Source organism: Calonectris borealis, chromosome 16 (assembly GCF_964195595.1).
Source record: "Calonectris borealis chromosome 16, bCalBor7.hap1.2, whole genome shotgun sequence".
NCBI lineage: Eukaryota > Metazoa > Chordata > Aves > Procellariiformes > Procellariidae > Calonectris > Calonectris borealis.
The window spans coordinates 17697995-17725354 of NC_134327.1; the positions used below are offsets into that span (position 1 = coordinate 17697995).

Here is a 27360-nt window from a genome sequence, read left to right on the forward strand (position 1 = left end):
CACCACCGAAAGGGATCCCCTTTAAAGAGGGTAAGGGCAGCACTCCAAAAAGCAATGCACTGAGCACAGGCGAACCAACAATTTGAACCCAGTGCCGTAAGGTTACACACTGGTCTTCTGCCACGCACCTACATCTGCATTTATTTGCATTATTTTTGTCAGAACATACGGGATGGGACCTCACTAAAGGGGCTTGGTTTTCTTTTTCCTCAGGCTTTATTCATTCGTATTGTGCATTATCTAATCATTTGGGCTTTAAATATCTAGAGTTAGAAAATGGAGATTTGACTATGGCCTAATTCAGAAGAATTAGCTTCTACTAAGACTGGCATGTTCAACAGCTGCGAAAATCACATCAATCTTAAAAAGAAAATGTCTTCACTTCTTTTATTGTTAAAAAGTGAGTAGAGTTAATAACTGGAATGTAAGCATTTAATTGGTGCAAAGAGTGTACTGAGTCTATTTTGTTAATTAGGCTGCAAACCAGGCCTTAGAAGCAATGCAGTTCTCAGCCTAAATATTCAGCCGGAGCTGAGGTCCTGGCTCAGAGACCTGCAGGGAGCCTTGGCCAGACCCAGCTCACCTGCAGCCACAGCATCCCGCAGCTCTCTCCCAAACCAGTCCTAACACAGGGAAAATCTTCCCACAGAGACCTCCTCTGCCTCCTTGAAACTCCCCGGTGATGCAGGGCTGGGCAGGGAGCATCCTGCAAAGGCTTCAGCTCTGCACAGCCCCCCCGCCCGCACACCTCCCCGCACTCTCCTGCCCACCGGCAGCTGCAGGCAGGGACTCCCCTTTTCTGGGAGCTTGTACCATGCTTGGCAAAACGAGCCCTTGCCTGGCAGCCCTGCCACACACCAGCCTGCAGCAGCTTCATCTCCCACTGGCATTTCTTCATTATCCTCAAATGCTGTAGGAGGGGAGGAGGAGGAGAGAAGGTCCTGAATGCGGTGGGGTGTGCAGGCTCAAGCATAGGGCTGGGTCTTCAGCCTGGCTTGGCCTCAGTTAAGGCTCTGACCTAGAGAAGGCTGCTTACATTCTGGTGTTTAGCCTGACTCTAATTATCTCTCTGAACAGACTACCACAGCTAATTTATTTTGAACAAAGCTAGAAATAAAAGGATAATCAGGTTATCCCAAATGACAGCTGCAACATCTGTATTTTCTGGTACACTGGGCACATTTGATGTACAGAATATTGTAATGAGGCTGAAAAACTTGTCAATGATATTTCTTTTGTCCCTTTCTCAAAGGAGCAATGGTTAGCTCTCCCAAAGAATATTAATTGGTGCAAAATGTGGGAAACAGCATTTTTCGGCAACAATATTTGTTGTTTGCTCCTGACTTGCTGCAGAGAAACCTCTCCCTGTAGCAGCAAGCACACACATCCCCATCCCGTCCCCAGCCAGTGGGGAGCAGCTGGAGCCGCCTTCCGAATCCTTTGCATCCCCCCGATGAGTTCGGTTTCCAGCCAAAGACCCTCGCTGAGCTGCCCGTGGCCCCCAGGGCAGGAGCTCTGCCCTCCCCCCTGACCCTGCCTCTTGGGTCTCTTGTGTCCAGGCCCAGGCGGAGCAGCTGGTGCCGATGTGCTGAAGCACCCAGCCTGGGGTCCCGCCGGCTCTAGCGCGGGCAGACCATAAACTGTAAAGCCTGTTTACTTAATTGCAGGGAAACCGGGAGGGCCGTGTAATCAGGGGCAAGGGCAGCGCACTGGGACATTGCCAGCGACCACCTGCCCCCAGGGCCTCCCCCGCTCTCCCAGGGGGTCTCTGCAGGAGTCCCCTCTGTCAGCATGGTCACGCAGAACATTTCTCTGCAGAAGACACACAAACCCGCCACATCATCTTCTGAGGCCAACTAGCGGCTCCACCATCACGCAGAGCATCCAAACCAGCCGGGAGGAAGAGCCCCCTGTCCCGCTCGGCCGGACTCATCCCCCCAGCACCCGGGGGTCTACACACAGGAGGGGACTCGCCCTCGGTCAGGGAGTCCTCTGCAGGCACTTCTCACGAGGATTTCAGAAGAGCTTCGATACAGCAAAACTTGGAGAACAATTACAGATTTTCTGTTTACACTCATTTTTGCTTTCAGCTTTTTAGCTCTGCTTATTCTGCAGGGGGATTATATGCTACTCACCACCAGGCTATTGCTTCAGTATTTTAATTTCTTCTTTAGCTATAAACCCATTTTCCACTTTCTTTCAAGGAAAGCAGCAGTCACCACATTGCTGCTGGCAGGTTCAGGCTGAAGGCAGAACAGTTTCCTCCCCACGGCCAGGGCAGCAGAAGGTGCTGGGTGTCCCTCGCACCAGGAGGTGCTGGCTTTGCTGACTGTGAAAGCGGAGGCTCTTTTTTAAGCCCTGATAAAACTCAGGGCAGCACTCCCTATGAAGTGCCCCATTACAGCTTTTCTGTTTCCCAAAATTGTTGCTGCTCACATCAAAATTTTTAGTGCAGGCTTGACTGAGCTTCCTATTAAGGCTGAAACCATCATGAGAGCAAATCTATACCTGGAGGTAGTTAGAACCACAAAAAGCAGAAGCTGTTGTCTTAATAGACCCCCCCCACATGCAGTAAAACCACTAATTCAAACAACACAAGATGCTCTAAGGAAGATTCTGGCACAGCACCACCTCTCTCCCCTCTCCCATCCCAAGCACAAGAACAGGCAGCAACAGCTCTCTCTTTCTTTTATCCTAATGAATGGTTATTGCTTTCCCCTGTGTGCCCAGCTGCTGCTTGTTGCCCTTAGACTAAACTAAATGTTGCTGAGCAGGGTCTCCATCCCTATACAGCATGCCCTGATCTGGGGACAGCTCTTCCCCAGGAGGGAAAGCTGCTGCGCAGTTTAATGTTTTATAGCTATTAAAAATACTTTGTGTGCTCCTCTCAGCCCCCTGCAGAGCGGACAGCCAGCGACCTGCAGGCATCAGAGCTGGGGAGGCTCTCCTTCTCACCTTCACCTGACTCCCTGCACCCACCCCCCCTTCCCACCCACCCCGTTATCCCCGAGGGGCTGCACAGCCGCAGGTGCCCCATCGCTCATCACGTGCTGCTCTGCGTGTGGGGACTCCTGTATCTGGGTTGGCATGGCGGGGACGGCGTCACCGTAGCTGGGCAGATGTGCAGAGCTGCAGGTGGGAGGGCGGGAGGGCTGCGGGAGCCCCTGGGCGGCTGTGGGGTGGACTGGGGTGGGGGGGACACCAGGCTCGCTGAGGGACGTGCCGGAGGGACATGCCACAGGCTGTGGCCAGCCATCTTCTGCAACCGGAGGAATTCCATTTGGCTGCAAGCTTACAATTCATCTCCCGCTTTCTTTCACGTGGGTTCACGGGAGCCACCCTGGGTGGTGCCGCCGGCGCGGAGCGCCCGCTGTGCTGCGGGGACGTTGCCAGCTCAGCGGGACTGAACGGGGTGCTGGCTCGGGTAACACTCCATAGTTCACTGGTTTTCATTTACATTGAGCTTTGTGCTGCTTTGATGAGGGAGTGTATTAAAGCCAGTGTGGCTGATGTTTTTTAAATAAATTCCAAGATGAATTCCGTGCATATCCTGCATTAATGTGGAAGGTGGAAATAGAGGCCAGGGTGTGCTGAAGCAGAAAGTATACTGTAAATTGAAGCTTGGCATTGAATATAAATGGCAAAGGTTGCTGACTGCCAATAACAGTAAATCAGGTTGAAACAGCACAAGGCGATAAGGCTGCAAGATGGATTGCCTTTCGGCTGGAGCTCGCCCGGTCGGGAGGACGGCTCGGGGCCTGGCTGGCGAAGGGGATGGTCGCTCACCTCAACCAGTGGCTCCGACGGGTGAGGAGCCTGCGACAGCAGCGCAGTGGGCACACAGTCTCTGACAGCCCTGGGCAGGGGACATGGTGGTGCCTGGGGCCGCAGCTGCCTGCCCACCCCTGCGGGAGAGCACGAGCAGGGGCTGGAGGGTCTGGCAGGGAGCAGCTCCTCCTGCCCCACAGCACGGGGGGAGTTGAGACCCAGCCCTGCTTGCACGGCTCGACACCCCGTCGGGAGCTGGAGGGCTCAAGGTTGTTTATGTTATGCACTAGCTAATTTGTTTGGGACATAATAGAGATAATTAATATTTCCTTTATGCCTGAGCCGTAACTATGCTGTCACAGGGATTCCTGCAAAGCTGTAGGGAAAAGTCCAGTGAATTTTCTCCAAGGGGCAGCAGCTGAGACCTGGAGGGAGCAGGGACTTTGCAGAGCTCTGCCCCAGGGCATCGCCCCTCCTGTTCCCTTGGAGGAGCAGCCGAAAATCTTGCCCAAAGCTTCCACCTGCTTGCCCGCTCCCAGGGCTCCCAGGGGAGCCAGCACAGCCTCACAGGACTCAAGCCTCTCTGGGGAAGAAACTTGGCTTTACCAGAGGCAATTCCCAGCCCGGTTCACCACAGAAGGAGACATTATCGGAGTTACAAACAGCACCGTCCATCCCTCCAGCGTACACATGCCGGGGCGGCGGCTGGGATCCGTCCCCGCTGTGCCCTGTCTGCCCCGTGTCCCCAGCTTCCTTCTCCTGTGCCCCCTGGGGTGGCACGGCAGTTAGACCGGGGAGCCGGGAGCTGGCACAGCGACGCGCGGCTGAGGAGTGGCCCGGCTGCGCGGGGGGACAGGAGCCGGGGATGCCGGGTCCCCGGGGAGTGGCAGCTCCCGGCGCAGGGAGGGCATTGCAGCCGTTGGCAGGGGTTTGTCTGAGTGTGTGAGTGTGGGGAAGAGCTCCTCTGCTGCAGGGGGAAGGAAATCACTTGGGTGAGCTGGTTCTGCCTCCTTGGACTTGGCAGAGGGGTGGGAATTGCTTGGCGATAAGAGCTGATTGCAATGTGTGCCACACAACCTCGGTGGTGCTGGCGCTGGAAACCCTTGGGCTGCAGCTTCCTCAGCCCAGCGTGGGCTGCAGCTTCCCTGGGACCAGCAACGTGGTTGGCAGCAGAAAGACACTGCAGTTTGGGGGTCTGGATGGAAATTGGTGAGTGAGGGATTCCCAGGCTGGCCAGAGCATTGGGGTGGGATTGCACAGATGCTCTCCTTCCCGTGAGCAGATCAAAAGCTCTAGACTTCAAAGCTCTGCAGCTGGACTTTCTGAGGACAAAAACCCAGAAGTGTGAGCACCGTGCAAGACAGAAATCTCAGGGCCTGCTGGGTACAGGAGAGCAGAAACGAAAGGGTCTGCGGGCATCTCGCCTGCCCAGATGTCGGGCATGCAGGAGGCCGATGGGAGGAAGCGGTGCCAGGAGAGGCCGGTCGGTGCGGCCGGGAAGACGGAAGCTCCCTCGTCCATCGCGGCTGGAGCTGCTCTGCCCTCTCCACGTGAGCCAGCCCAGGGCTCTCCCAGCTGCTGGTACCTGTGGCCCCGCTGCAGGCGCTCTTGGCACGCGGGGGACTTGCTGCTTTGCAGCAAACGCTGCCTCGTGCCATGGCAGGAATTTTAAGTGTCTCTCCTGAGGACACGCCATGTGCACGGGGAGGAGCTCCCCATACCTCTCCCATGGAAGATGCAGGAGTTAAGGTGTTTCTGAGGCTTTTGCTCTCCCAGCCTGCCCATGTAGGGAAAGGTAATTTGTATCAGCAGCACGAGGGGAGAGGGGAGAGGAGGAAGATGACCACAGAGAGATAGTTTGAGAAAGGAGAAGACAGACCAGAATGTTTTTATAATACAAAAATAACCTGTGCAAAATTGTTTTCAATTAATCTGCAGTTAACTGAGCTTATTAAATTGAAATTATTTCATACAGGGCCACGAGAAAGTGCCTGTGAAAACCTCTGTTAGAGAACAGGGAGGTGTCAAACCCGGCATTGCTGGCAAAGTTTGGCCTCAAGTCCGCGCGAGCAGGAGACACGAGTGGGAGGCCGGCTGCCTGGCCCTTGCTCAGCCCGCTGTCCTGAGCGGGGCTGCTGGTGGGAGGATCGGCAGCGTTGGAGCAGGGCGCTCCGGGAGAGCCTTGCGATAAATAACCTGGGGGGGCACCTCCTGCCCACCCCTTCTCGCAGTCACCGCCGTGCTGCCGTGCTCGGCCTGGCGCCGGGTCCCCTGCGTGTCAGCAGTAGGGAGAGCTGTGTAAGCAAAGCCAAGCTCTGCTGCCCTCAGGCAGCAGCTCCTGGTCGCCCAGTGTTCGCAAAGCATTCCGGCTTGCCGGGCTGACTGGTACGCGTAGGAGGAAGGGTGACCTTCTGGTAGCAGCCAGATGTAACAGGATGACTCAAAAACGTAGAGGACACGTTGAGAGTATATGCGCCTTAATTTAGCCCCTTTTTTCACTTCCTGTTTCAATCCCATCCTCAGTGGGATTTAGCTATTTTTGTAGTTTTTTTCTGAGGCAGCTGAAGGAAAGGAGCAGCAGAAAAACGCTGGAGCTCCCCATACCTGTGGGAGAGCAGGCAGGAGGACTGCCGGGCTCGGTGTCCCCGCTCTGTCCCCTGACACTGCCACCGCGGGTCCGGGTGGCCGCTGCTCAGCCCGGTCCCAGCCGGGGGCCAGCCCTGGCCCAGCTCCGCAGCCGGGCGCTCCTCACCCGCGGGTGGTGGGTGGTGGCGCAAAGGAGGAGCAGCTGCAGATAATCGTCCGCTCAGGCCTTGCCTGCAGAGGTTCTACGGCCCCGGGAAAGGACCGTGAGTGATTGCAGCCGAGGCAGGAGGACAGCTCTCGCTACTCAGATCTGAGGATCTGAACTGGCTCCAAGTTCCTCGTGGAAAACCAGCCAGACCGGGGTGCTGCGTGCGACGCTTGGCTGCAGCACTCCCTCCTCAAAGGCAAAGCGGCTTCAAGGTTACGCATGCAGAAATCTGCGTGGCTTAGCGTCAGTACTAATCCCACGTCTGCTGCTTAGGAGCAAGTCCTGGTTTTGTAAAAGTATCCCCCAAATCATCGCTGTCTGCACTCTCTTCCCAGAACAGGTTTTGCCTTGACAGCAGCCTGATTCCTCTGACCTGGAGGATTATTCCAGATTTATGCTGGGTTGTGAGAAAAAAACAGGACGGATGAGGCCTGGTGGGAACAACAGAAGGCAAATCCCAGCTGCCTTCCTAACGTGTCCCTAATAATGAAAACCTTTTAACATGATAATTTTGCAAACGGATTTATCTTAAATGGGTCTGACAACCAGTCTGCTCATGGAAATTAATCCTGCCAACCCCAGCCTGGAGGAATCCATAATATGGGGGCTTTCACCCTTGGCTTGCTGGTGCCTCTCCCAAAGGAAGCAGCAGAAGAACGGTCTCAGGCACTTCGGATCTGCGGGGCGGGAATGGCCCCAGCCCTCCCAGGTTTTGGGTGGGCAACTCTCAGCCTGCAGAAGGTGCTTTTCTCTTCCAGGAAACGATGAGCATTCACTGAAACTCCATGGAAGTGCTATTGCCTCTGCTCCTTGAGGATCGATTTCCACTCTTACCACCACAGTAGTGCTCTCTGCGAGGCAATATGATTTTCTTCTATGTAAACAGCAATAACTTCAGAATTACTCAGGAAAGACAGAGACCTCAAGAGATGTTTAAATTACTGGCTATCTCATTAATCAAACACAAATGCAAGACTAGCAAAGGCTCTAGTTGCTGAGCTGGAAAATGCTTAAATTCATTTATAGAGACAGCAGGGAAAAGCGAATCCCTGCCAAGGACCGGGAGGTCCCAGAGCCAGGAGGTGACCGCGCTGATGTGCAGCTTTTGCCGCCGTTGTTTCCTCTGCTGGCCCGGGCGTCAGCTTCCTGCACCAGGGTTTGCTCCTGCCTCGCCCGGGCCGAGCTCGCCCTTCAACCAGAGGGAGTCCAAGCCCGGGTGCTGGGCGGCCGTCCCAGGAGCTGGGCCCAGCGCTGCCCACAGAGTCGCTCTGTTTGGGATTTTTGCACCATCTGCCTAGATCAGCGGGAGCACCGGCACGAAGGAGCCGGGATGTGTCTCCAGCCAAGCTACGCCGCGTGCGGGTGGGACAAGAGCCATGAGAGCTGTAGCAAGGCTGTGCCATCTATCCTCCCGGGTTGCCATGCCAACGAAGAGGAGACAAGAACCGATTTAATTTGCAGAATCACCCTCTTGACACAAAATCCAAGCAGCTTGTGAGGAGTAGGGTGAAAGATGTCAAGGGAGCAGGGAGAGACTCTCTGTGCCTCTCTGCATCCAGTGTATGGCTGTGTTTCATCTCCCAGAAAGGTCTCCGACACCTCTGCTGCAGAGCTGGAAACACAAAAGCCAGACACAAGCTCACGGGAAGGTCACCTGGCTAGAATTCAGAAAGCAGCTGTAACCCAGTGGATATCTCAGCACAAAATACATCAGCATGCTGCTTTGATGTGGTGTGGCTGGATCACAAGTAGGAAGCACCGTCCCAAGGCATGGAAATGCTTTCGCCTCAGATGCTCCTTCCCCACTGAAACAAGAAGCAGGAGAGAAGTGGTGGAAATTGCAAAGCCATTTCTGCTCTTCTCCCTCTTATTTTCATGCTTGAAACCAGCTGGGGCTGTGGGTGGTGAAGATTCAGCATTATTCCTCTCTGACCAGCTTCTGTCTGGGCTTACAACACAAGGAGGCTCTTTCCCTGGAGAGATGTCCAAAGATAAGGGCCAGAAACGACTGCTTCTGCTGCATGCCTTGCTCAGGGGCTGGTAGTGTGCATGTGGCATGATGTGTCATGTCTGGCCATCCCTGGAGCTCTTCAGGTCTGCCTTTCTGACTGCTTGTAATATTCATATCATACAAACTGACACTGGAGATGCCAAGAGCTCCAGGTGCTGCCAGGAGCAGGGCATGCCGTTCCATGGTCAGAAAGACCTGTGCAGTGGGCACCAGGGCACGGGGCTTCCCATACTGCCAAGTTTCCATGTGCCCAGCCGCAAGTCCCCACACGCAGTGAGGTTACAGATGTAAAAAAAAATTATAATTATTTCCTCAACCATCCTGTGGTGATGCTCCATCTTCCTCTGCAGCAGCCTCTGCTCCACCCTTCCCCTCCATCTCTGTGCATTTTCCGTCCTGTGCACCCTGCTCTAACCCAGGTTAAAAACTCATTAAAAAGACCCCACCACCAGACGTGTTTTCGTTGTGCCTGGCAAGGGGCCGAGCTCCTGCCTGTGGTTCTTCCATGCCAGTGTGATGGATGTGATAAACAAGAGTGACAGTGGACACAGTGTCCTTAACAACAGCACAACATTTAATTCTGTGTTCCTGCTTCAGCCTCTGGTGTGAAATCTGAAGAAATATAGATTGCTCTTGGAAGGGGTTTTGGAGTTTTCACAGCAGTCTGGAGCACCCAGGACCGCAGGATGTGGCCAGATTGTCTCAGCGTTGGGCTCCCATCATCACCAATGAATATCCCAAATTACCTCTTCATACTGAAGGTGCTTTGCTAATTTTCATGGATCCCCTGTGTTTCATGCCCTTGGTGTCCTGTCACGCACTGATAGTTTTAGGCCACAAGCTAGAGTGCAATATGCTTATGAGTAATAGCATCTTATTGGAGTGTAAAGATCTTGCTATTTCACTGATTTATCCTGCACTTAAACTAATTCAAAATTCACTTACTTCAAAAGTACTGGAAGCAAAATGCTCTCTGTAAATAGCCTAGCTTTTTCTAAACTGATATCGCTGAAAGGGAAGATGGAATAACTTGCACTATCTATTTTCTCTTGGAGGTAGCATCACTGTATTATTTTGACTGTTTTCCATAACGAGGGCCATAGTTGATTCGTCTCTGTAAAAGAGGCTCATGGGCTGGCAAGGACTATTTGACCTTTATATCGAGGCTTTAGAAACTCTGCTCAGATGAATCTGAAGTTTGTTTAAGCAGCTAGTTAGGCAGCCACTTTTGTGTTCAGTTCTGTGCACGGTGGATTTCTGAATCACAAAATGCCAGATATCCAAACCCAGTTCCCTTCCGTTGGCATTGTGGGGTGTCTTTGCTTTTCCTTTCCTCAAACATTTCAGATACTCTTTCAAGTTTATGAGCTGTCACTTCTCACATCACGGAGGAAAAACTGGACTGGTCGCATTGCTCGGCTGCGACCGAAAGCTGCACAGCTGGAAACGTGGAAATGGGGAAGGAGGCAGGGGATGCGAAGGCAAGCGCTGGTCACCAGCACAGTTCCTGCCATCCACAGGATGGGGACGAGGAAAGCGCGGTGGGAAATCCTCGCCGCAAAAGGGTCCAATGATCCCTGCGTAGGCATTTCCAGCTCTGTCCTCCGCCCTTTCCCTGCCGTGTCCTGAGCCCCTGGCAGGAGGCAGCAGCCTTTCCTTCTCGGTCACTGCCTCCAGTCTAGAGCCAGCCCAGGAGCACCCCAAATCCACCCTGTAGATTTAAGAGGTCCTGAGAACTGAGGTAGTGCCGCAGCAAGGACAGCACTGGACCACGCTGGCCATCCTTTTAGCAGTAGTTGGAGGGAAAGGCTGGAGGCATGGATAGGTGACGAGGGCTGCTGGAGGCAGGCAGCGTGTGCTGCTGCTGCTGGCTCCCAGCAAGGCCAAGCCCTGGAGTTCCAAGCTGGTGGGTACCAAGGGAGAAAAAGGTACAGAGAAGAGCATAGTCAAAGTGCAGCAACCCAGGAAATGTGAGTGCAGCCCTGCTGTGGTTCCTCGAGACAAGGCGATTTGGGGAAGCATGGGCTATTTCCCCGTGGACTGTGTGCTTTAGCTGCAGATAATGCCCTGTCCTGACACGCAGTGACACAAACTCGTGAAAGTCAGTCACTTGGCACACTGCAGGGGTTTTCTGCTCCCAAATGAAGCCAAATGTTTTACATGAGTCAGTTCTACCTAGAAATCACACCTACAGCTGGACTAAATTGCAGGCTGAATACATTTACTCTATTCTGGCACAGCAGAGGACAAGCTCAGGTTGCAAAATTTATCAGAGAGGGTTGCATGCAAGTTGGTGAATGGGTGGCAAACACCCATTTTGTTTCCTGTTCCTTTTCTTAATCCTTGGATGTTCTGTACTCCAGAGCAGGACTGCTCCATCACTTGCAGCTATGGGACGTGAATTGTCATTGCCAGGGAATGCTTTCAGAGGACGGAGTCCTGAGTACTTGTGGGCAAGAAGGGTTTCATTTGAACTAAACTATCCAAAAAGCTCTGGCTCCCTTCTTGCTTCCTCTCTTCTCTGCTGCCTCTAACAAAGGCTCAGATGTTCTCTGAGACACCCACGGGGAGGTACAGCGATTGTCTCTCCCTTCCACCTCTGGGGATTGCACACCACCACCAATTTTGGCAAGCACTGGCAATGTCACCTCGCTTTTCTGTGGCAGGCGGTGACCCTCCTTGGTTTGCAGTCAGTGAAGGAGGGGTAATAGGAACTGGCTCTGCACCACAGTGGCTCCCGAGAGGTCTCGGGCTGTGTCTGCGGTGCTGCTGGCCACGCAAGGCTCTGATCCCACGCCGCCAGCTGGCTGGTAGCTGGATGATGAGGAAACAACAGACAGGTTTGTAAAATTTAACATTTCAACAATATTTCTAACATGAGAGAACAAGAACTTCTCATTTTTGATAGAGAAGAAGTGACTTCAGACTTTGCTAAATGTCATCCCAGGCTACATTAACTGCTGTCTTGCTCAGAGCCTGCTGTCTAGTTGGTCGTATAAGGCGTGGAGCATAGTTCATTTCCCCACTTGAAATTCAGGTATCATTTGCATCACAGCAGTTAGGGATACATTAGCAGAGGTTTCTTCTTCTAGACTATAGAACCAAGGAAGGCAGATGTGATATCAAAACCTAGTAAATCAATAGTCATGATCACTTATTAATCCTATTTCAATCCCAAGTAAAATCATTCAAAATCCTAAAAGAAAGAGTCCCTAAGCAGTCAAGAGAGCAGAGCCCCGCAGAGTAGGTGGCATGGGTGTTTCTGAAGAATAAATCTTAGCGGGAACATGCTGGGTACCTTGTTACCAGGCAGAGAGTGATAAATTAGGCAGCTCACAGAAGAGCTACAGAAATGATGAGGGAGGTGGAGGATCCATCTAATGAGCAGAGATTAAATTACTGAAATTGGCAGGGCTTGGCTGAGTGGCAAGTGAGGAGGGGAGGAGGAACTGTGCAGAGGAAAGGAAAGGATAAGTAAGAACAGGGATGATTTACAGAGATCCTCACTGGGCATTGCTCCTGCCAGCGAAGGGCAGTAGATCATGGGCAGGTCCTGGGAAGCCTCATTGCTGGGTCGCTGTAAAACCTGATTCTGATTCAGGGGGGGCAGCTCTGCACCGTGGCAGTAGGGTGGAAGCCCTCCTGGCTGAGCATCCACTACCGCCAGCGCTGAGGCATGCGGCGACGATCCGCAGATGAGCAGCAGATCTGTGTGGCTGTCCTGCACTTTGAGATCAGAGACGTCAGGTGCTAAGCCATGTCCAGGGCAATGCTGGGGAATTGCGAGTTATGATGCAGAATCAGGTTCTGATGCCGGTACAGGTTTGTCAGCTCTAATTTAAGTTTAAATTGGCAGCATTGCTGGCTACCAGAAGGTCTTCTGCAGAGAAGGGATGAAGTGAGCGAGGTGACAGCGTCTTTCCTCCATGGCGCAAGCATCAGTGTACGATGGAGAGGGAGAGCATCTCGGCTGGCAGGGCTCAGGAGGAGCTGCACCCCCTTGGACACACGGCGGCAGAGGCTGGGCTGGCCGTTCCCTCTCCAGGCAGCCTATCCGATTGCTATGGTAACACATGAGGAGCACCTCAGAGCGTGGCATGAGCCAGCTACCCGAGGTGGAGATGGGAGGCTGGCACAACTGTGCTGATTCAGTGGCATCTTGCCATAGACCGTCATCCCCGGCCTGCGAGCAAGCGCAGGAGGTGTCCTGCATCGGAGGGGGTGCAAGGCTGCAGCACAGTGGCCCAGCACACTCCTCGGGCAACCAAGCCGCCCAGCCAGTGCGTTCTTCTCCTGGAGTGGACCATGCAGCTGGTGAAGGGTGTTTTAGAAAGCACAGTGTATGTTGGCAAAACACTTCTAATCCAGCCTCCTGGTGCAAAGCTGGCAGCAGGCCGTGCTGCGGATGAGCGATATCCAAGGCTGGGCTCTGCACTGTTTGGTAGGTATGTCCCACTCCTTCCCGGTTCAGGATTTGCCCCAGTGCTGTAGTATCCAGAGACTCTTCCAGCACCAAATGAGGGCACCAGCAGCGTCAGTGAAGGGGCTCAGATGGCGAGGTGGAGAGGCCAGGCGGTCTCCTGGTTGTCCTGCTAATCTCTCATCCTTGGCTGGCTGGCTGCATGATGTCATGGTGGCTCAGAATGAGCTCACTGCAGCTAGCAGTGTTGCAGTCCATGTCAGCAGCAGGACACATCCATGCTCTGGTTGCAGCTGCCCTGGAGGCAGGCCTGTCTGCAGAGCCGCAGCGTCGCAGCGGGGGACAGGTCTCTGCGTGATGTGCTGCCAGTCCCTGCGAGCCTCCGGCCCTGAGCGCCGAGACAGAGCAGGGCTATGCTGTGCCCGCACCGGCGCTGGGATGCTGACAATGTGCCTTGCAAGACTGGGATCAAAGTCACTCTGTGACCACAGGTGAATCTCTTCCTCCTTCCCTGCCTCAGTTTCCCTTTCTGTAGCCAAGCAATAACGTACTCGGCCACCTTGCAAATCTGAGACTGCTTCTCTGCGACTGCTGCCTTCCCCGTTCCTGCCATCATCAGTACTTTAGCACAGGATGGAGACAGCCAGCTAACACTGTGTTCAGTGTGGCTTTGCCATGTCATCCTGTCGTGTGATCAGCAAAGGGCTTCCTTTGCAAGCGCTGGTCCTCATTCTGCAAGAGCTGAGATTAGAACAGGAGATTATCTCCTGATAATGTGCAGATAGAGCCACTCAAGCACTTACACTGAGTAAGTACATGACAGATGGGGTAGGTCCTGCAATACCCTTCCTACAGAGAGAACAGCCTGCTCCTGCGCTTATCAGTAAGACCTAGGGCAGCTGTGAAATGAACTGGAGGCTTCGGTCCTGAGCAGTAGCTGGGGCTTGCAGACTGGGAGCAGTTTGCTCAGGAGCGGCGGGCGGTCTGAGCCTCTGGCCATGGCAGAGCATGACCTCGACGTGCAGCCCCCCTTAGCAGGACACTCGTCAGGCTGAGCCCCGTGTAGCCTTGCTGCTAGGGGCTGAGTCTTTGGGGTGCCAGCAGCCCCGGGCTGGGCTTGCTGCGAGCGTGGTGGCTGCAGCCTTCGTGTTTCTCCATCCGCATCTCTTGCGGACAGGCTCCTCCCCGAGGAGAAGCAAGGCCGGCTCTCCCCATAGTGCCACACGGATCCAGGTTGGCAGCAGGCTGCTTGTAGGAAAAGCGAGGGGGGCGAGGGAGAGCCCCACCACTGCAAGCACAGGGAGGATTACAGGGAGCAGATGTGTAACTCAGGTGTTCAGCAATGGAAGGAGAACTCCTGGCTTCAATCTTTTCACAGATTTCCTAGGGGCTGGCTTATCAAAACAGTGACAGCAGAAACAACAGAGCCCAGAAGCACACTGCTTCCCCCAGCGTTTGCCACAACCTCTCCGATTGCTCATACAGTTGGAGCCAGGGACCTTTATGGTCTTTGGCCACGTGGAGTGTACAGAAACAGGCTTTAAAGGCTGGTGGGACCTTGAGGGACCCTGAGTTCATTCCTATGCCCATGCCACCTGTGACTGCCCCTTGTCTAACCTCTTCTATTGCCTCTGCCAGCATGCACCTCTCAGACTGAATGGCTTTCCCTCTGGCTACATTTTCAGGACTATTCACTGTATAACTCATGTACCACAACATATTTGTTGCGCATACACTTTTCCAAGTCTAAAAGCTGTTCCTTTTTTTATAGCAACAGTGAACAATGCATCAATGAATCAGGGGGTTTGGTGTCTGAGCAGCTTGCCCAGAGATGCTTTTCTTCCACCTTTTGTTAATTTTAGGCAAGGAAGATGGATGTAGGTTCCTGGGCTGTATAGTTTAGATGATAGGAGCCACTACTAAAAGCCATCAGAACAAACATTTCTTCTAAACCTGAAGCTGTTTCCATGAATGGGAAAATGCTTTGAGAGTGTGGAATGCTACTGCAAAACATCTTGAGTACCTTCCTGGACTAGAGTTTAAATGTCATTACATTTTTACTGTTTATTTTCTATTCAGTATATATTTACAAACTTCATTCATTCCCTGAGGGAAGTAGAGCACTGTGTGAATTAACCTACCTCTCTTCAAGGTGTTTCACTGCTTCTGATGACAAGTAAATAATGAGGAGGAATTATGGGAGGTTAACTTCTGAAGTTTTCTGAAAAATATATTTCTAGTGTTTGTAAGAGTCAGAAAATATGGTGATGATCTCTGGAAGCTTACTTCTTAGCAGAAGCAATAATTGGGGTAGCGGCATGTAGAGATTCAAGGCCAGAGACTTCCCTGCAGGGACCGCATCCCCAGCTTACGGCTTGGCCCAGTAGGACCAGTTCTTTCAAAAGACTTCCGGTTGCAGTGAAAAGCCTTCCAAGAGAGGTAACCTGCCATATCCCTTCACAAATTATTACAAAAGCAAATTACTGTCCCTGTTAAAATACACACTTTTTATTTCACTCAGATGTGTCTAATTCCAGCTTCCCATCAATAGGTCTTGTTAAGCCTTTGATAGATTAAAGAGCCCTTTCCTGTCAGAGGTCTTCTTCTCAGATTCATTCTTATGAATCACAACAGGAGCGTAGAACTGGAAGGGACAGCTTGGGCCCTTAAATCCCATTTCCCTGCAATTGCTGGCAACCATGTTATAAAGTCCATTTCAAACTCAATCTTAAAACTAATTGCATGCCTTGCCCCCAATACTCCTCTCAGGCATCTGTTCCAGAACAACATTTCTCCCACAGTTAGAAACCATCTGATTTCCAGCCAAAATGTATTTGTGCCAATTCATACCTCTTTGTTTTTGTGCCAGCACTGCCTGTTATCTGAGGCCATTTTCCTCCTTCCTTGGTGCTCATCTGTTTGTGCATTTAGAGAGCAGGGATATGCTCCCCAGCCCTCCTCTCACTTGGCTAAATATGCCCAGGTCCCCTCAGATGGGCTCTTCAATCTGGAGATTGTCCTTGGAGTCTGGCTCTGCCCCTGTTCCTCTCCCAGTTTACGTTCCTGGAGCAGAGGTGATAAGAATGGTGAACATTCCCATGTCTAAACAGTGAATGAGCCAACCCTCACCCGTCCCTGCCTTGGAGCGGAGTCCTGCTTCCCCTTCACGAGCCAGGCCACCAGCCTTTGCACAGCACCAATGTCCTGGTTCCGGCTGGGACAGGGTTAACTTTCTTGCCAGTAGCTTGGGGGTGTGCTGTGTTTTGGGTTTGGTGTGAAAGGAGCCTTGATGGCCCATTGATGCTTTGGCTGTTGCTGGGTGATGCTTGCACCGGGAGGGGGGAGCACAGCCGGGGTGGTGGACCCACCTGGCCAATGGGGTATTCTATACCATGTGACATCATGCTCAGTATAAAAACCAGGTGGGGGGGGGGGGGGCTTGGCCCCCATTCATGACACGCGGTCGGTGAGCGGTTGCGTTGTGCATTGCCTGCTTTGTGTATTCGGTTATTGTTGTTGTTCTCATTGTTATTATTACTGTTCTACTTCGTTTTATTTCAATTATTAAACTGTTTTTATCTCAACCCGGGAGCTTTCCTACTTGTGCCCTCCCGATTCTCTCCCCCATCCCACCGGGGGGGGGGGGTGTGATAGAGCGGCTGCGTGGCGTTTATTTTTGCTGGCTGGGGTTAAACCACGACAACCAACCAGGGGTGAGAGACCCTTGTGCTGCTTAGAGGTGCAGCAACATCTCAGACAGGCCTCTCCAGTCTATTACGTGGGAAAAACGGCTCTAATTAGAGTCTTGCCTTTAGTCTCTCCCACAGTAACTGTGGGAGAAATTCCAGAAATTCCCAGCTGGTGCAGGGAATGAGTCCCAGCTGCTTGCCATGACTTATTGTCACATATCCCTATAACCAAGAGATTAGCACGAATCTCAGTGCTGCTGTCCCTTTGGAGATGAAAGCATCACAGGCACGTCTCCCAGGCTGGGACAGCCACAAGTCACACTAAATGATGGGGACTTAAAAGAGAACTGCACCTGAGGGGAGGCTGCTCCATGGCTGCCCGCTACAGAGTTCTTCTACCTTTCTCTAAAGCAACTGGTCTTGATCCCTGCCAAAATTCGGGGCATGATCCACCAGACTGACCTATCCTGACAATTCCCACACAGGGCTAACAGCACCAGTTGACCTCGCTAGACTGGACACTTACTGGATGCTTGGGAAGCGCTTTTATTGCTAATTAATGTGACTAGAAGTGTGCAGGTATGCAGTGTAAATACATAAGCCTTTAAAAGCAGAACTGTCAAATAGAGTGTTACACTCCATCAGCTCCTATTGCATCCACTGGCTGAACACCAGCAGATGCTTGGATAACACTCAGACCTGCTCATGGATGCGTTTGACATCCATGCAGGAGAAATACACATTCTATGATGAATAAAAAGAGTCAGAGCCCAGGCAGTAGGCATTTAAGGCTAAACCATTTGTTTTAGAGGGCTTTACATTCTGGTTGTAAAACTTCCTCTGGGCTGGAAGCTGGTACCTGAGAAGAAACAGTCTTTCCGTTATGTATGATTTGCCTGCAAATCCTATTAGTCTTCTGTGCAGCACATCACAGGAGAAGAGACATGAGGATGTCAAACCAGGGCATTTTGCTAAGCACTGCGGTTTAGATGTGTGCTCAGTATAAGAAAGACCAAAGCCCTGCAACTCTTCATTAAATGGTGTCTATTTTGAGGTTTATCTTATATTTTCGGAACTGAAAACAATTTTTTTTTGTGTATGTGTGATATTGGGAAACTCAAGAGCGGGCTTATTGATGCCAGCAGACTCTGTGGGTTCTCCAATTTGGAATAAACGTATCTCCATGTATGAGGAGGATTCATCTCTCTCAAGGTAGATCTATACATATTATAACAGTTATGTGAAAGAACATATATATGAGCTAAGCAGAGCAGCAGAGCGAACCCAATCTGCTCAGGGCTTTCCAAGAACGTCAGTCCGTCCCCAGTCCTGCAGCATGTGCTCCCCTCTACCATGACTCAAACTGCACCCACTCGGGATTTTCATTTAAGGTTCAAGTCTGATCGCTAAATTTGCAGCAACCTTTCCATGGGCTCAGCCTGTCCAGGGCAGGGACCGTGTGCCTTCCTGGTGGGCTCCACAGAGCTCCAGGGGACACTCCCAGGCCAAGCACCCGCCACCTGGGCACGGGCTGTACAGGCTCCCTTCAGCACTGGGGTAGGGAGCTGTGAGTGAGGGATGTGAGGCTTTGCTTCTATCAGTTCAAGTTAGTCCCTTAACATTCACATTACCGTAATACAGTTGAAAAGGAATCCATGAGTTACAGGAAATGATTTACAGGACACAAGACACTGCATTTCAGAGGTCTCATGTGTACCATAAAAAATATATTATGAAGGAATAATCCCTATCGGAACTGGAGCTGCACAGAGAGAACACATGTCCAGCTGAGAGCAGCATTGAGCTTTTGTTCATTATGGGAAAAATCTGTGCTCTTCCTCTTTTTCGATGAATATTTTTCTCAGCTCTGGGTATCTAGTTAATATTAGCACTTAATTTTTTTTTCAGATGTTGCTTTTGCCATGGGACCAAGCATAGCTGAGACTCCAATGGCATGTTGCTCTGAGGTGTTCCCTGCTGAGCTTCACACAGTAACAGCAAGATTTGGAGCAATCCCTGGACTTCCCCTGTAAAATCTAGGCCACAGCTCGTCAGCTGGGGGAGCATGAGGGAGCTCTGCCAGCTCTTTCCCATTCAGCCCTCACCCAGAGCACCTCTGCATGGTGGGATGCACAGCTCCGCAGTTTCCCAAAGTGGAGGCTAGTGGAGAAGGGTCACTGCCTCCAAATACTCCTTCTGCTCACAGGCAGCATGAGGTACCCAGCACTCACGACCACACGAGGCTGGAAATGTACTCTGCACTTTTCCAGTGCTTGCTCGGAAGCCCAGCTGTGGCCCTCGTATGTGTTAACACGCAGCTGCTCTGCAGCTTTTGCTGCCTGGATCAGGTGCTGGCTCTTTGGGTGATCTGCAGCATTCAGATGGTGCTGGTGGTTTGGGGGCAGCAGTTCAGGTGCAAAAGGTTAGATTGCTGCTTGTTCACCTGTGAGTGCTTTAGCAATTGACTGTGTTCCTCAATTCATCTCAGTACCACGGCAATGCCAGCACTGTTCTGCTGAGGGGGACCATGGTGGCCAGGATGCCAAGAACTGTGATGTGCCCCAATGCCATGGGGCAACACCTACAAGGGGGAGACTCCTGGGAGACCCCAGAATGAGGGATAGGGGGAAGCTGAGAGACACTAAAGCATTTCTTCCCCTCACAAAATCCTTGCTAAAGCCAAAGCTGAGAACTGGAGCTGGGAAGTGCCAAAATGTGGAGCTGGGAAGAGATGGTGGCCGCTCCAGAAAAACTGTGAGGAGGGAGGCTCTCAGCCCCAGCCTGCTCCACCAGCGCTGGGGACAGAGTTCCTGGAAGAGCAGCATGCGAGGGTGTAATTGGCCTCACCTACTAGTGCAGCTCCTGGCACCTAAACTATGAACCCTCCATGCTCCAAATGGCCCCCAGCTCCACTGTACCAGCAAAGAACCCCTGCCCACAGTCTGCCACCTCTCCTGAAGCTCCCAGGAGACAGAAGGCTGCTCTATGAAACCTATCCACTCTGCTCCAGATCCTCAGAGGGCCGGAGCCAGGGGACCTCAGCTGAGTGGGGTGTTCCAGAGGACCGTCTGGGCATTCCTCTTTGGGTAGCTGAAGGATTTGGGCAGGAGCCTTGGGCTGGGGGCAGTGGGGCGAGAGGGTGACAATACAGAATGTGCTTTGGGGACACCGGAGGGGAGCAGGCTGGGACAAGGGGTCAAGGAGCTGTGGCATAGTGATTGCTGCTGAGGGAAAGGAGAAGGATTTGTAGAGGATAGCTGGCACTGCCTCCTGCCCTTGGGGGCCCGCGCCCTCCCTGCGGCCGTGAGTGCTGGCAAGGGGTGGATGTGGCACAGCGGGTGGATCTGGGGAGCAGATGGGGCGGGCGGGGTGTGGGGCTGCTGGGGGCTGTCCCCAGCACAGCGCGGGGCAGCAGGGCTGCAGCCAGCCGGGGCCTGCCCCGGCGACCGCTGCCCCCGGCGGGGCTCCGAGCTCCCCTGCGCCGCCCAGGGGCTGCTCCGGTGCCCAGCGCCGCTGTCCGCGGTGCTGACCCGCCGCTGTCCGCGGTGCTGACCCGCCGCCGCCCGCGGTGCTGACCCCGGCGCTGCCCCCGCCCGGCCCGGCGGTGCCGGCGCGGCGCTCGGCGGGGCCCGGCGCGCTCCCCGCGCTCGCGGCGGCGGCGGCGGGGGCGGGCCCTCCCCGCGCCGGGAGCGCGCTCCCGCCTCCCACCCGGCACAAAGTTTAGCAGCAGGAACTCGGGCGGCAACAGTGCGGAGCCGGCGGCACCGGGGCGGTACCGGAGCGCAGCCGCGCTGAGCCAGGAGCCCCGGTGCCCGGCGGGGGCCGGCGGCGACCGTGCCATGCGGGGCTCCCCCCCGGCGGCGGCGGGGCGGGAGGGCAGCGGCGCCCCATGCGGCTGGGGCAGCCGGGCGGCGGCTGACACCATGTGCGCCCGGTGCCCGGGGCGAGGAGCGGGGAGCAGCCATGTCCCCCCCCGCCCAGCCGGGGGTGCCGGGCGGGCGCGGCTCTAAGGTGCCCCCGGCGCGGAAGCTCCTCTGCATGTGCAGCCTCTCCCTCTGCCTCACCTACCTGTGCTACAGCCTCATGGGGGGCACCGGCCCGGGCGCCTTGCGCTCCCCCGCCGCGCTCCCCGGCACGGCGGCCCCGCGCTCCCCCGCCGCGCCCCCCGGCACGGCGGTCCCCGGGGCCCCGCGCTCCCCCGCCGCGCCCCCCGGCACGGCGGTCCCCGGGGCCCCGCGCTCCCCCGCCGCGCCCCCCGGCACGGCGGTCCCCGGGGCCCCGCGCTCCCCCGCCAGCCCGCCGGGCAGCTCCGGCGCCCCGGCCCCCTCCGCGGCTCCGACACGGGCCTCCAACAGCAGCCGGGAAGGGGCGGCGGGCGCCTGGCTGCGGGCGCCGCTGGCCCCCGGGGAGGTGATCACGGCGCAGAGCGGAGCCTTCGAGAGGGACCTGCAGGAGTCGAGCACCACGGACGAGGAGCTGAGCCGGGCCGGCAGCACGGGGAGCCGCGGCGGCAGCGGCAGCACCACGCCGGACTACGGCGAGAAGCGGCTGCCGCAAGCCCTCATCATCGGGGTGAAGAAGGGGGGGACGCGGGCGCTGCTGGAGGCCATCCGGGCGCACCCCGACGTGCGCGCCGTGGGCACCGAGCCCCACTTCTTCGACAGGAACTACGAGAAGGGGCTGGAGTGGTACAGGTGAGCGCGCGGGGGCTGCGGGCGCGACCCGCGGGGCAGCGCGGGGCGGGGGTCCCCGGCCCTCCTGGATGGCCCCGGTAGGCGGCTGGGCGGTGGGTCCCAGGGACCCCGCGGAGGGCCCCGGACGATGGCGGGGCGGGGGCCGCGGCGGGTCCCGGGACCGCTGCGCGGGGCCGCGGCGGGTGCGGAGCGCGACAGCCGAACCGCGCTGCCAGGGCAGGCCGGGTGATCGCCTCGCCTGACAGCTGTGGTGATTTAAAATGCGGGGTTCTGATGGGAGAAGGCAGAAAATATGTAAAAACATCCCTCTTCTGTAACTCCCGTGCTCAGAGCGCTTGAGCAGACCATAGCAGTTCAGCTGCACTTGGTGTAAAACACGTCTAAATAGGTCAGTAATTAATAATTACTGAAATAAACAAGATTGCGAGTTGTTCCAGGTGATGCTGGGGGCTTTGAAGTGAAGAAGGATGCCTGCTTTCATACAAGCTGCAGGGTTCACTTCACAAATAACATTTACTCTTTATTCAACAAGTTCCACGTTAGAAAGTTTTTTCCATTGACAAGATTTAATTTTATTCGTGAAGAAGTCTCTAAATGTTTTTGTCTGACATAGGGTAACATTTTAAGGACATCTTATGCTAAAAGTTCTGATTATTAGAAAATACTGGACTGCAGTAATGAAGTGTTAAGTGCCTTGGCAGGTTAAGCAAATCAATGAATTGTGATGGCTCAGGGTTTCTCTCTCTCTCTCTCTCTCTCTCTCTGTTTAAAAAGCTCAAAACTAAAAAGAATGCAGTACATCAGTAGAACTTTCAAATTACTAGTAGTTCTTTAGTTTACGGTTAAAAGCAACCCATACGAGTTTCTTTACAAGAAAGAGTCTGTGGCTAAGCTGATAAAGTTCTGTCTTTTTCTTGCGCTTAGTATGGTAGTTGTTTAGCTGCTCTGAAAATGAAGGAAAAATAAATAGAGGCAGCAAGTTAGTTACCACTTGGATTATCTGGTTATTCTTTATTAAAATAGAGTACATGGTCTTCATGTCAATGGCATTTAAACGTGAGGAACTCCAGGAAATTTTCTGTGGCTATTGTGGAAGCAAAGTCTTCATAACACTTACTTGGTGTAGCATCCACTTGGCTTTGTTAAAACGCTGAGGGATTTTCTTGAGGCACTTCAACAAAGTGGAGATCAGCACTGGGAAAGCCCATTTGTCTCTGAGAGTGTTTTCAGTGTGCTGTACCAACATGAGAAAGGAATAAAGGATTGACTGTGGTTATTGTGTTTATATATATAATTTCACACACAGTATCTTAATTTACTGAATTTTCCTGCAGGAAAGGCTTGCCTTGAAAAATAAGTTTAGAAACTTGCTGGAAGAGGCTAGAAAGTGGCATATAAAAAGGTTTAGTTTTATTCAAAATAGGCAGAAGAAGATCAAGCACTGAATATGGCAAGCAGCTGCTTTTTCATCTTTAAAGTCATGCTACAAGAAAAGAGCTAGAGAGTGGGTGTAACTCCTCTTGTGGAGTAAAAGGCACACACAGGTTTTCATTTGCAGAATGCATTTTGATATTTTTCATCCCTGCAGTAGCTCTGTGGTTTGTTTAGCTGATTTCTAGCACTGATGCTGCACTGGGAGAGAGGTGGGAGAAGAAAAGGTTGGGTCAGAGCTGATTTGTGAGGGTCCTGGGCAGAGTAGGCAGGGGGATGGATTCTCTGGTCATGAGATAAATAAATTACACTGCTGCTTAATTGCCATTGTGGCCCTGAGGATTTGCCCTGATTGTTTAACCTAAAGGCATTTTCACACCTGCCCAACCCAAGCTGCATTCTTCTCCTTTCTCCTTGCAAGTTCTTCAGCCTAGCTGGGACAGGACACCAGGTCGCACAGTGTGGCAATCTGTGCCTCAGCGGGAGCAACAGGTTTCCCCTGGTGCTGTACTGGTACCGGGCTGTTGTCACAGATCAGGAGGCTGGCGCACTCGGTGCTGTACAAACACTAAGCAGAAATGGAGGGGGGAAAAGATCTCCATCCACACAAGCAGCTATTTCTTCCTGACCTTCTCTGAGATTACCTGATTGAGTGCACCAAGAAGGCTGACTGCTTGCAGCTGTGTCCCAGGTAGAGTAATTGGAGATTTTTCCTATCCACAGAAATGTCAATTTTCTTTAAGCAAAGGAGCAACTATTGAAGTGTTTATACCAGTGTCTCCTTACAGTGACTTCTATCACTTGTTTATATTTTGCATATAACACTTCTTTTTATGCATTATAAACTGTTAGCTTTTCATACTGTCAAGCTTTTTCTTACACAGTGAAATAAGGAAACAGCAGACCCTCAGGATTCCTTGCTTTGTCATTCAGTACTGAGAATATCTTCTAGTCCGGCAGACGTGTAGGGAAGAGAAGCAGTTTCCCCACCTTAGTTTCTCCGCCTGTAAAATGGAGACAGTACCTAAACGCCACCATTTCTTTTGTGTGTGTCCCATGCTGTGTTATTCACATCTTTGCTGCCTTGAGGTTAGTCAGCTATAAACACTGTGTCCAGGATCTATATGAGGACAGTAGTCAGAGGCTGAAGTTAGTGCAAATATAGCTTTCTGCCTGTTGGCTGGTGCAGTGTGGCAAGCCTGTTACACCAGCTCTCTGCAGTCTGTTCTGTTTTCCTGGTAACCTTTAGGGAAAGCTGTGCTGTCTGTGATTGCTTTAGCTCTGCAGTCAAAGTTTACGTAGAAATTACCGAACTGAGGTCTTCCTACACGTGTACTGATGCGAACTGGGTTGAAGGTTTGTTTCGGTTGGTTAGTGTTACGCTGACAGAATTGTTTGTGTAATTGTAATTCGTGATTCTGTACATCCTAATGTTGGGCTGTCTGAAGGACAAGTTCAATGATACAGCTTTTCTTAAACTGCACTTAATACCCCCATGTACATTAACTTTTTTTGATAAACTTCCTAGCTTGCTTTTTTTTTTTCCCTAATGCAGAATGTAACCTGACTACTATTAAACAGTGCATTAAAGGCTGAGTGGGAAATAACTTTTAACCTCTTGTTTTGTTAACAGTGTGGCAATACTTCTCTCTGGTGTATGTATTACTTGTAGATCTTCAGGTCTCTCTTTAAGTCCGGGACACTGATACCTGGCAGTAAATGTTACCTTTGGTGATGAACTTTGCTGACTTCAGCCCTTATAATATGCCAGAACTTGGTCCCACTGTGGACGAACGTTGTGGCAAGGAGCAGGTGTCTGCCTTTCCTTTGGAAGTCGCTGGTGGCTCTCTTTCACCCGCTTGTTCCTTTTAAACCACAGGATATGCCGTCATTCCCTGTAGGAACTGTTGATTTTTAGTCAGTGCCTGGGTGTCCTTTTGCTCCCTCGCATGCCCAGGGCAGCTCTTGCTGCCCAGTCAGCCCAGGCACAGGTAACCCTCCTGCATGGCCCCTGTGGCCAGGCTGGACCAGAGGCGTTTGCACAGGCGACGGAAATGAATTGTGAGAGCCTTCTTGAGAGTGCAGCAAGGACAGCAGAACGATGGGGAGACTTTGGAGGCCCCTGAGCACTGAAGGAATTCAGCTTACATCTATAAATGCTCATTACCAGCACAAACAGAAGCAGCACCTGGGATATGCCTGAGTTCCTTGCCTGGGCATGAAACAAGGGTGCACAAGCATGAGAGGGTTTTGTGGATAATGGGAACTGCAAACGGCCCACAGTGTCTGTCCCTTGGACAGGTTTGTCAACTTGCGGTGCCGGAGGCCTCAGTTTGGTGTCTGCTGCGACAGCCGTTGGAGAGGCTGCATACCAGAGGGCTGGACCTGGGATCTGCAGCGGAGCCTTGGCTTTGGTGTGGTCTCGGGTACCTTTATGTGACTGGAGGAGAAAGGAGGCAATCCTGTTGGCATTGCACAGCTGCCCCGCTGCCAGCGGTTTCAGCGGTGGGACGATTTCACATGTGCAGGCTGACACCTCCAGATGCTCGGACGCTGCCGGTGACCACTCCAGAGGTGTCGGAGGAGAAGTGTTTTTGGGTGGTTGTGTGAAGAAAGCAGGGGCTCTTAGCACTGGGACAGATGGTGCTTTAGCTGGGTGGTTCTGCTTGTGCGAATGACCAGCACAATAGGTGTTAGCACTTCGGCATCTCGGTAGCTCTCTGAGCTGAGTGGAACCACCCAGTGCTCCCAGTCCACTGTTCCCAGCTGCCCGCAGGCTCAGCACGGAGAGGTGGTTCAGTTTTCTCTGTTCACACTTCCAAGGCTGTCTCAACATGCTAAGTTTAGCAGAAAAGTGAAGATTCATAACAGTATTTTGAAAACAAGTTTGAAGTTTTAACAAAAATAATATGATCTCCACAATGCATAAAGAGTATCTGATAGTAGTGAACTTAAATTGTAGAGTTTTAAAGTTTGCTGATTTGAAGATTATTTCAAATAATCAGGAGTTAAATTCTGTGTGTACATGCACATTGCTTTACTCCTTGCCTCCCTCTCAGTGGAGCCTTCACGGAGAAGCTGCAGCAATGTCTCTATAATTAGACCACGTTCCTCTCACTCTGCCCTAGGCCTCCACACGTTAAGCACTTATACAGGGGCATAGCTTTATGCATGGAGCAGTCCCGTTGTAGCCACTGCAGGGAGCAGTCACCATGACAGGCAATGAAATGGTTTGCATGTCTAATGCTATTTTCACCGCCTGTCTGGGTTTTTTTGGAGTGTTCTCCCTAACAGTCAGGCCTGTGTGTTACTGTGTGAGCTGCTACCCTCATACAAATAATGAATAATACTATGACAGGGAGCTCTTCTCCCAGTAATAAACACGTGCTCTCGAGCCAGCGGTTCCAAGGAGCAGCTGGCTGGGGCTGCAGAGCCAACGCTCTCAGTCGTGTCCTTGTGGACATTAAACTCGTCTGTATCGGGGAAGTGGCTGTCATGCACCGTTATCGCTGTAACAGGCTCTGCTCCTCCCGGGGCTGCGTGCTGTCTCACCTGCCCTCCCGCTGTGCCGATCTGGAGGCTGGCGTGGCGGGGCCGTCTCTGTGTGCACCAGGGCTGATCCTACCTCAGAGTGCCTGGCTCTCACCGCTGCGGCTGCCGGCAGAAACGGTGCCAGTCGTGTCTGAGGATGTGTGATGAGACCCCCCTGCAGCATCCCTTAACAGCTGTTGGACAGCAATAGCTTGGGGCTATTTCAGCCTTGGTCCCACACAGTGTGACCCGCACTGTGAGCTGTAATTGCATTGCTGGGTAATGCTTGTGCCCCTCCGATCAGCTCAGGATATTCAGAAAATCAAACCGCTTCCATCAGTGCTGTGAGTCTGTGCTGATGGGCACTACAGGAACACCTACAGTGGACGGATAGATCGGGGTTTGCTGCTAATGACGGGCACCGCCACAGATGCCTGGTAACTGCTGTATTTCTCTGCAAAAGGCCTTCCCAGTGTCCTGTGCCCTCTGCACTTCTGGTAACTTAGGGAAAGTGTATTGATTTCTTTTCTGGGACCTGCTGTGAGTTGGCTTTTGCTGAAATGTAGTGAGTCAGCTGCATTCCCTCCTCTGTGGATCCAATGCATTGCGATTAATCTGCGTTGAAGACTGTACGAGTATTTCCATGTAACATAGCTATTTCAATATTTTGTCCCCTTCACTTTTCCTAACCTTTAGGTCTGGGTTAGATCCTACATGTGCACTGTTATTTCTAGCCCAAGTCTTCCATGCAGAGCAAGCACAGGCATGCAGCACTGACCTCCCACCGATGCCAGGGTCCGGCTCTCAGTAAAGCTGGCGGAGGTCTGGGCTGAGCTGGGTTACAGGCTGGAGGCTGTGAGCAGGAGGCCAGGCTCTTCGCTGGTCAGTCCCTGTGTTTCACCCATTTGGGGGCTGGAGAGAGGCCACTCCGGCATCAGGCATGGATTTTCTTCTGCACCCAGAGCTACCGGAGTGAACGCACCACGTGGCAGAGCTGGGGGTCTCCTGGCCTCTCCCCTGCC

At 52.9% G+C, this 27360-nt stretch overlaps 1 protein-coding gene across 1 annotated transcript in view; it reads left to right on the forward strand.

Annotated features, from left to right (window-relative positions):
- The first annotated feature begins 20645 nt into the window (after positions 1-20645).
- HS3ST4 (heparan sulfate-glucosamine 3-sulfotransferase 4) overlaps positions 20646-27360 on the forward strand; it is a 63921-nt gene continuing 57206 nt past the window's right edge. Inside the window, exons 1-2 of the mRNA XM_075164894.1 lie at positions 20646-20824; positions 20906-21376. Of these exons, the coding sequence (XP_075020995.1) occupies positions 20646-20824; positions 20906-21376 (650 nt within the window). The remainder of the gene's footprint in view (positions 20825-20905; positions 21377-27360) is intronic.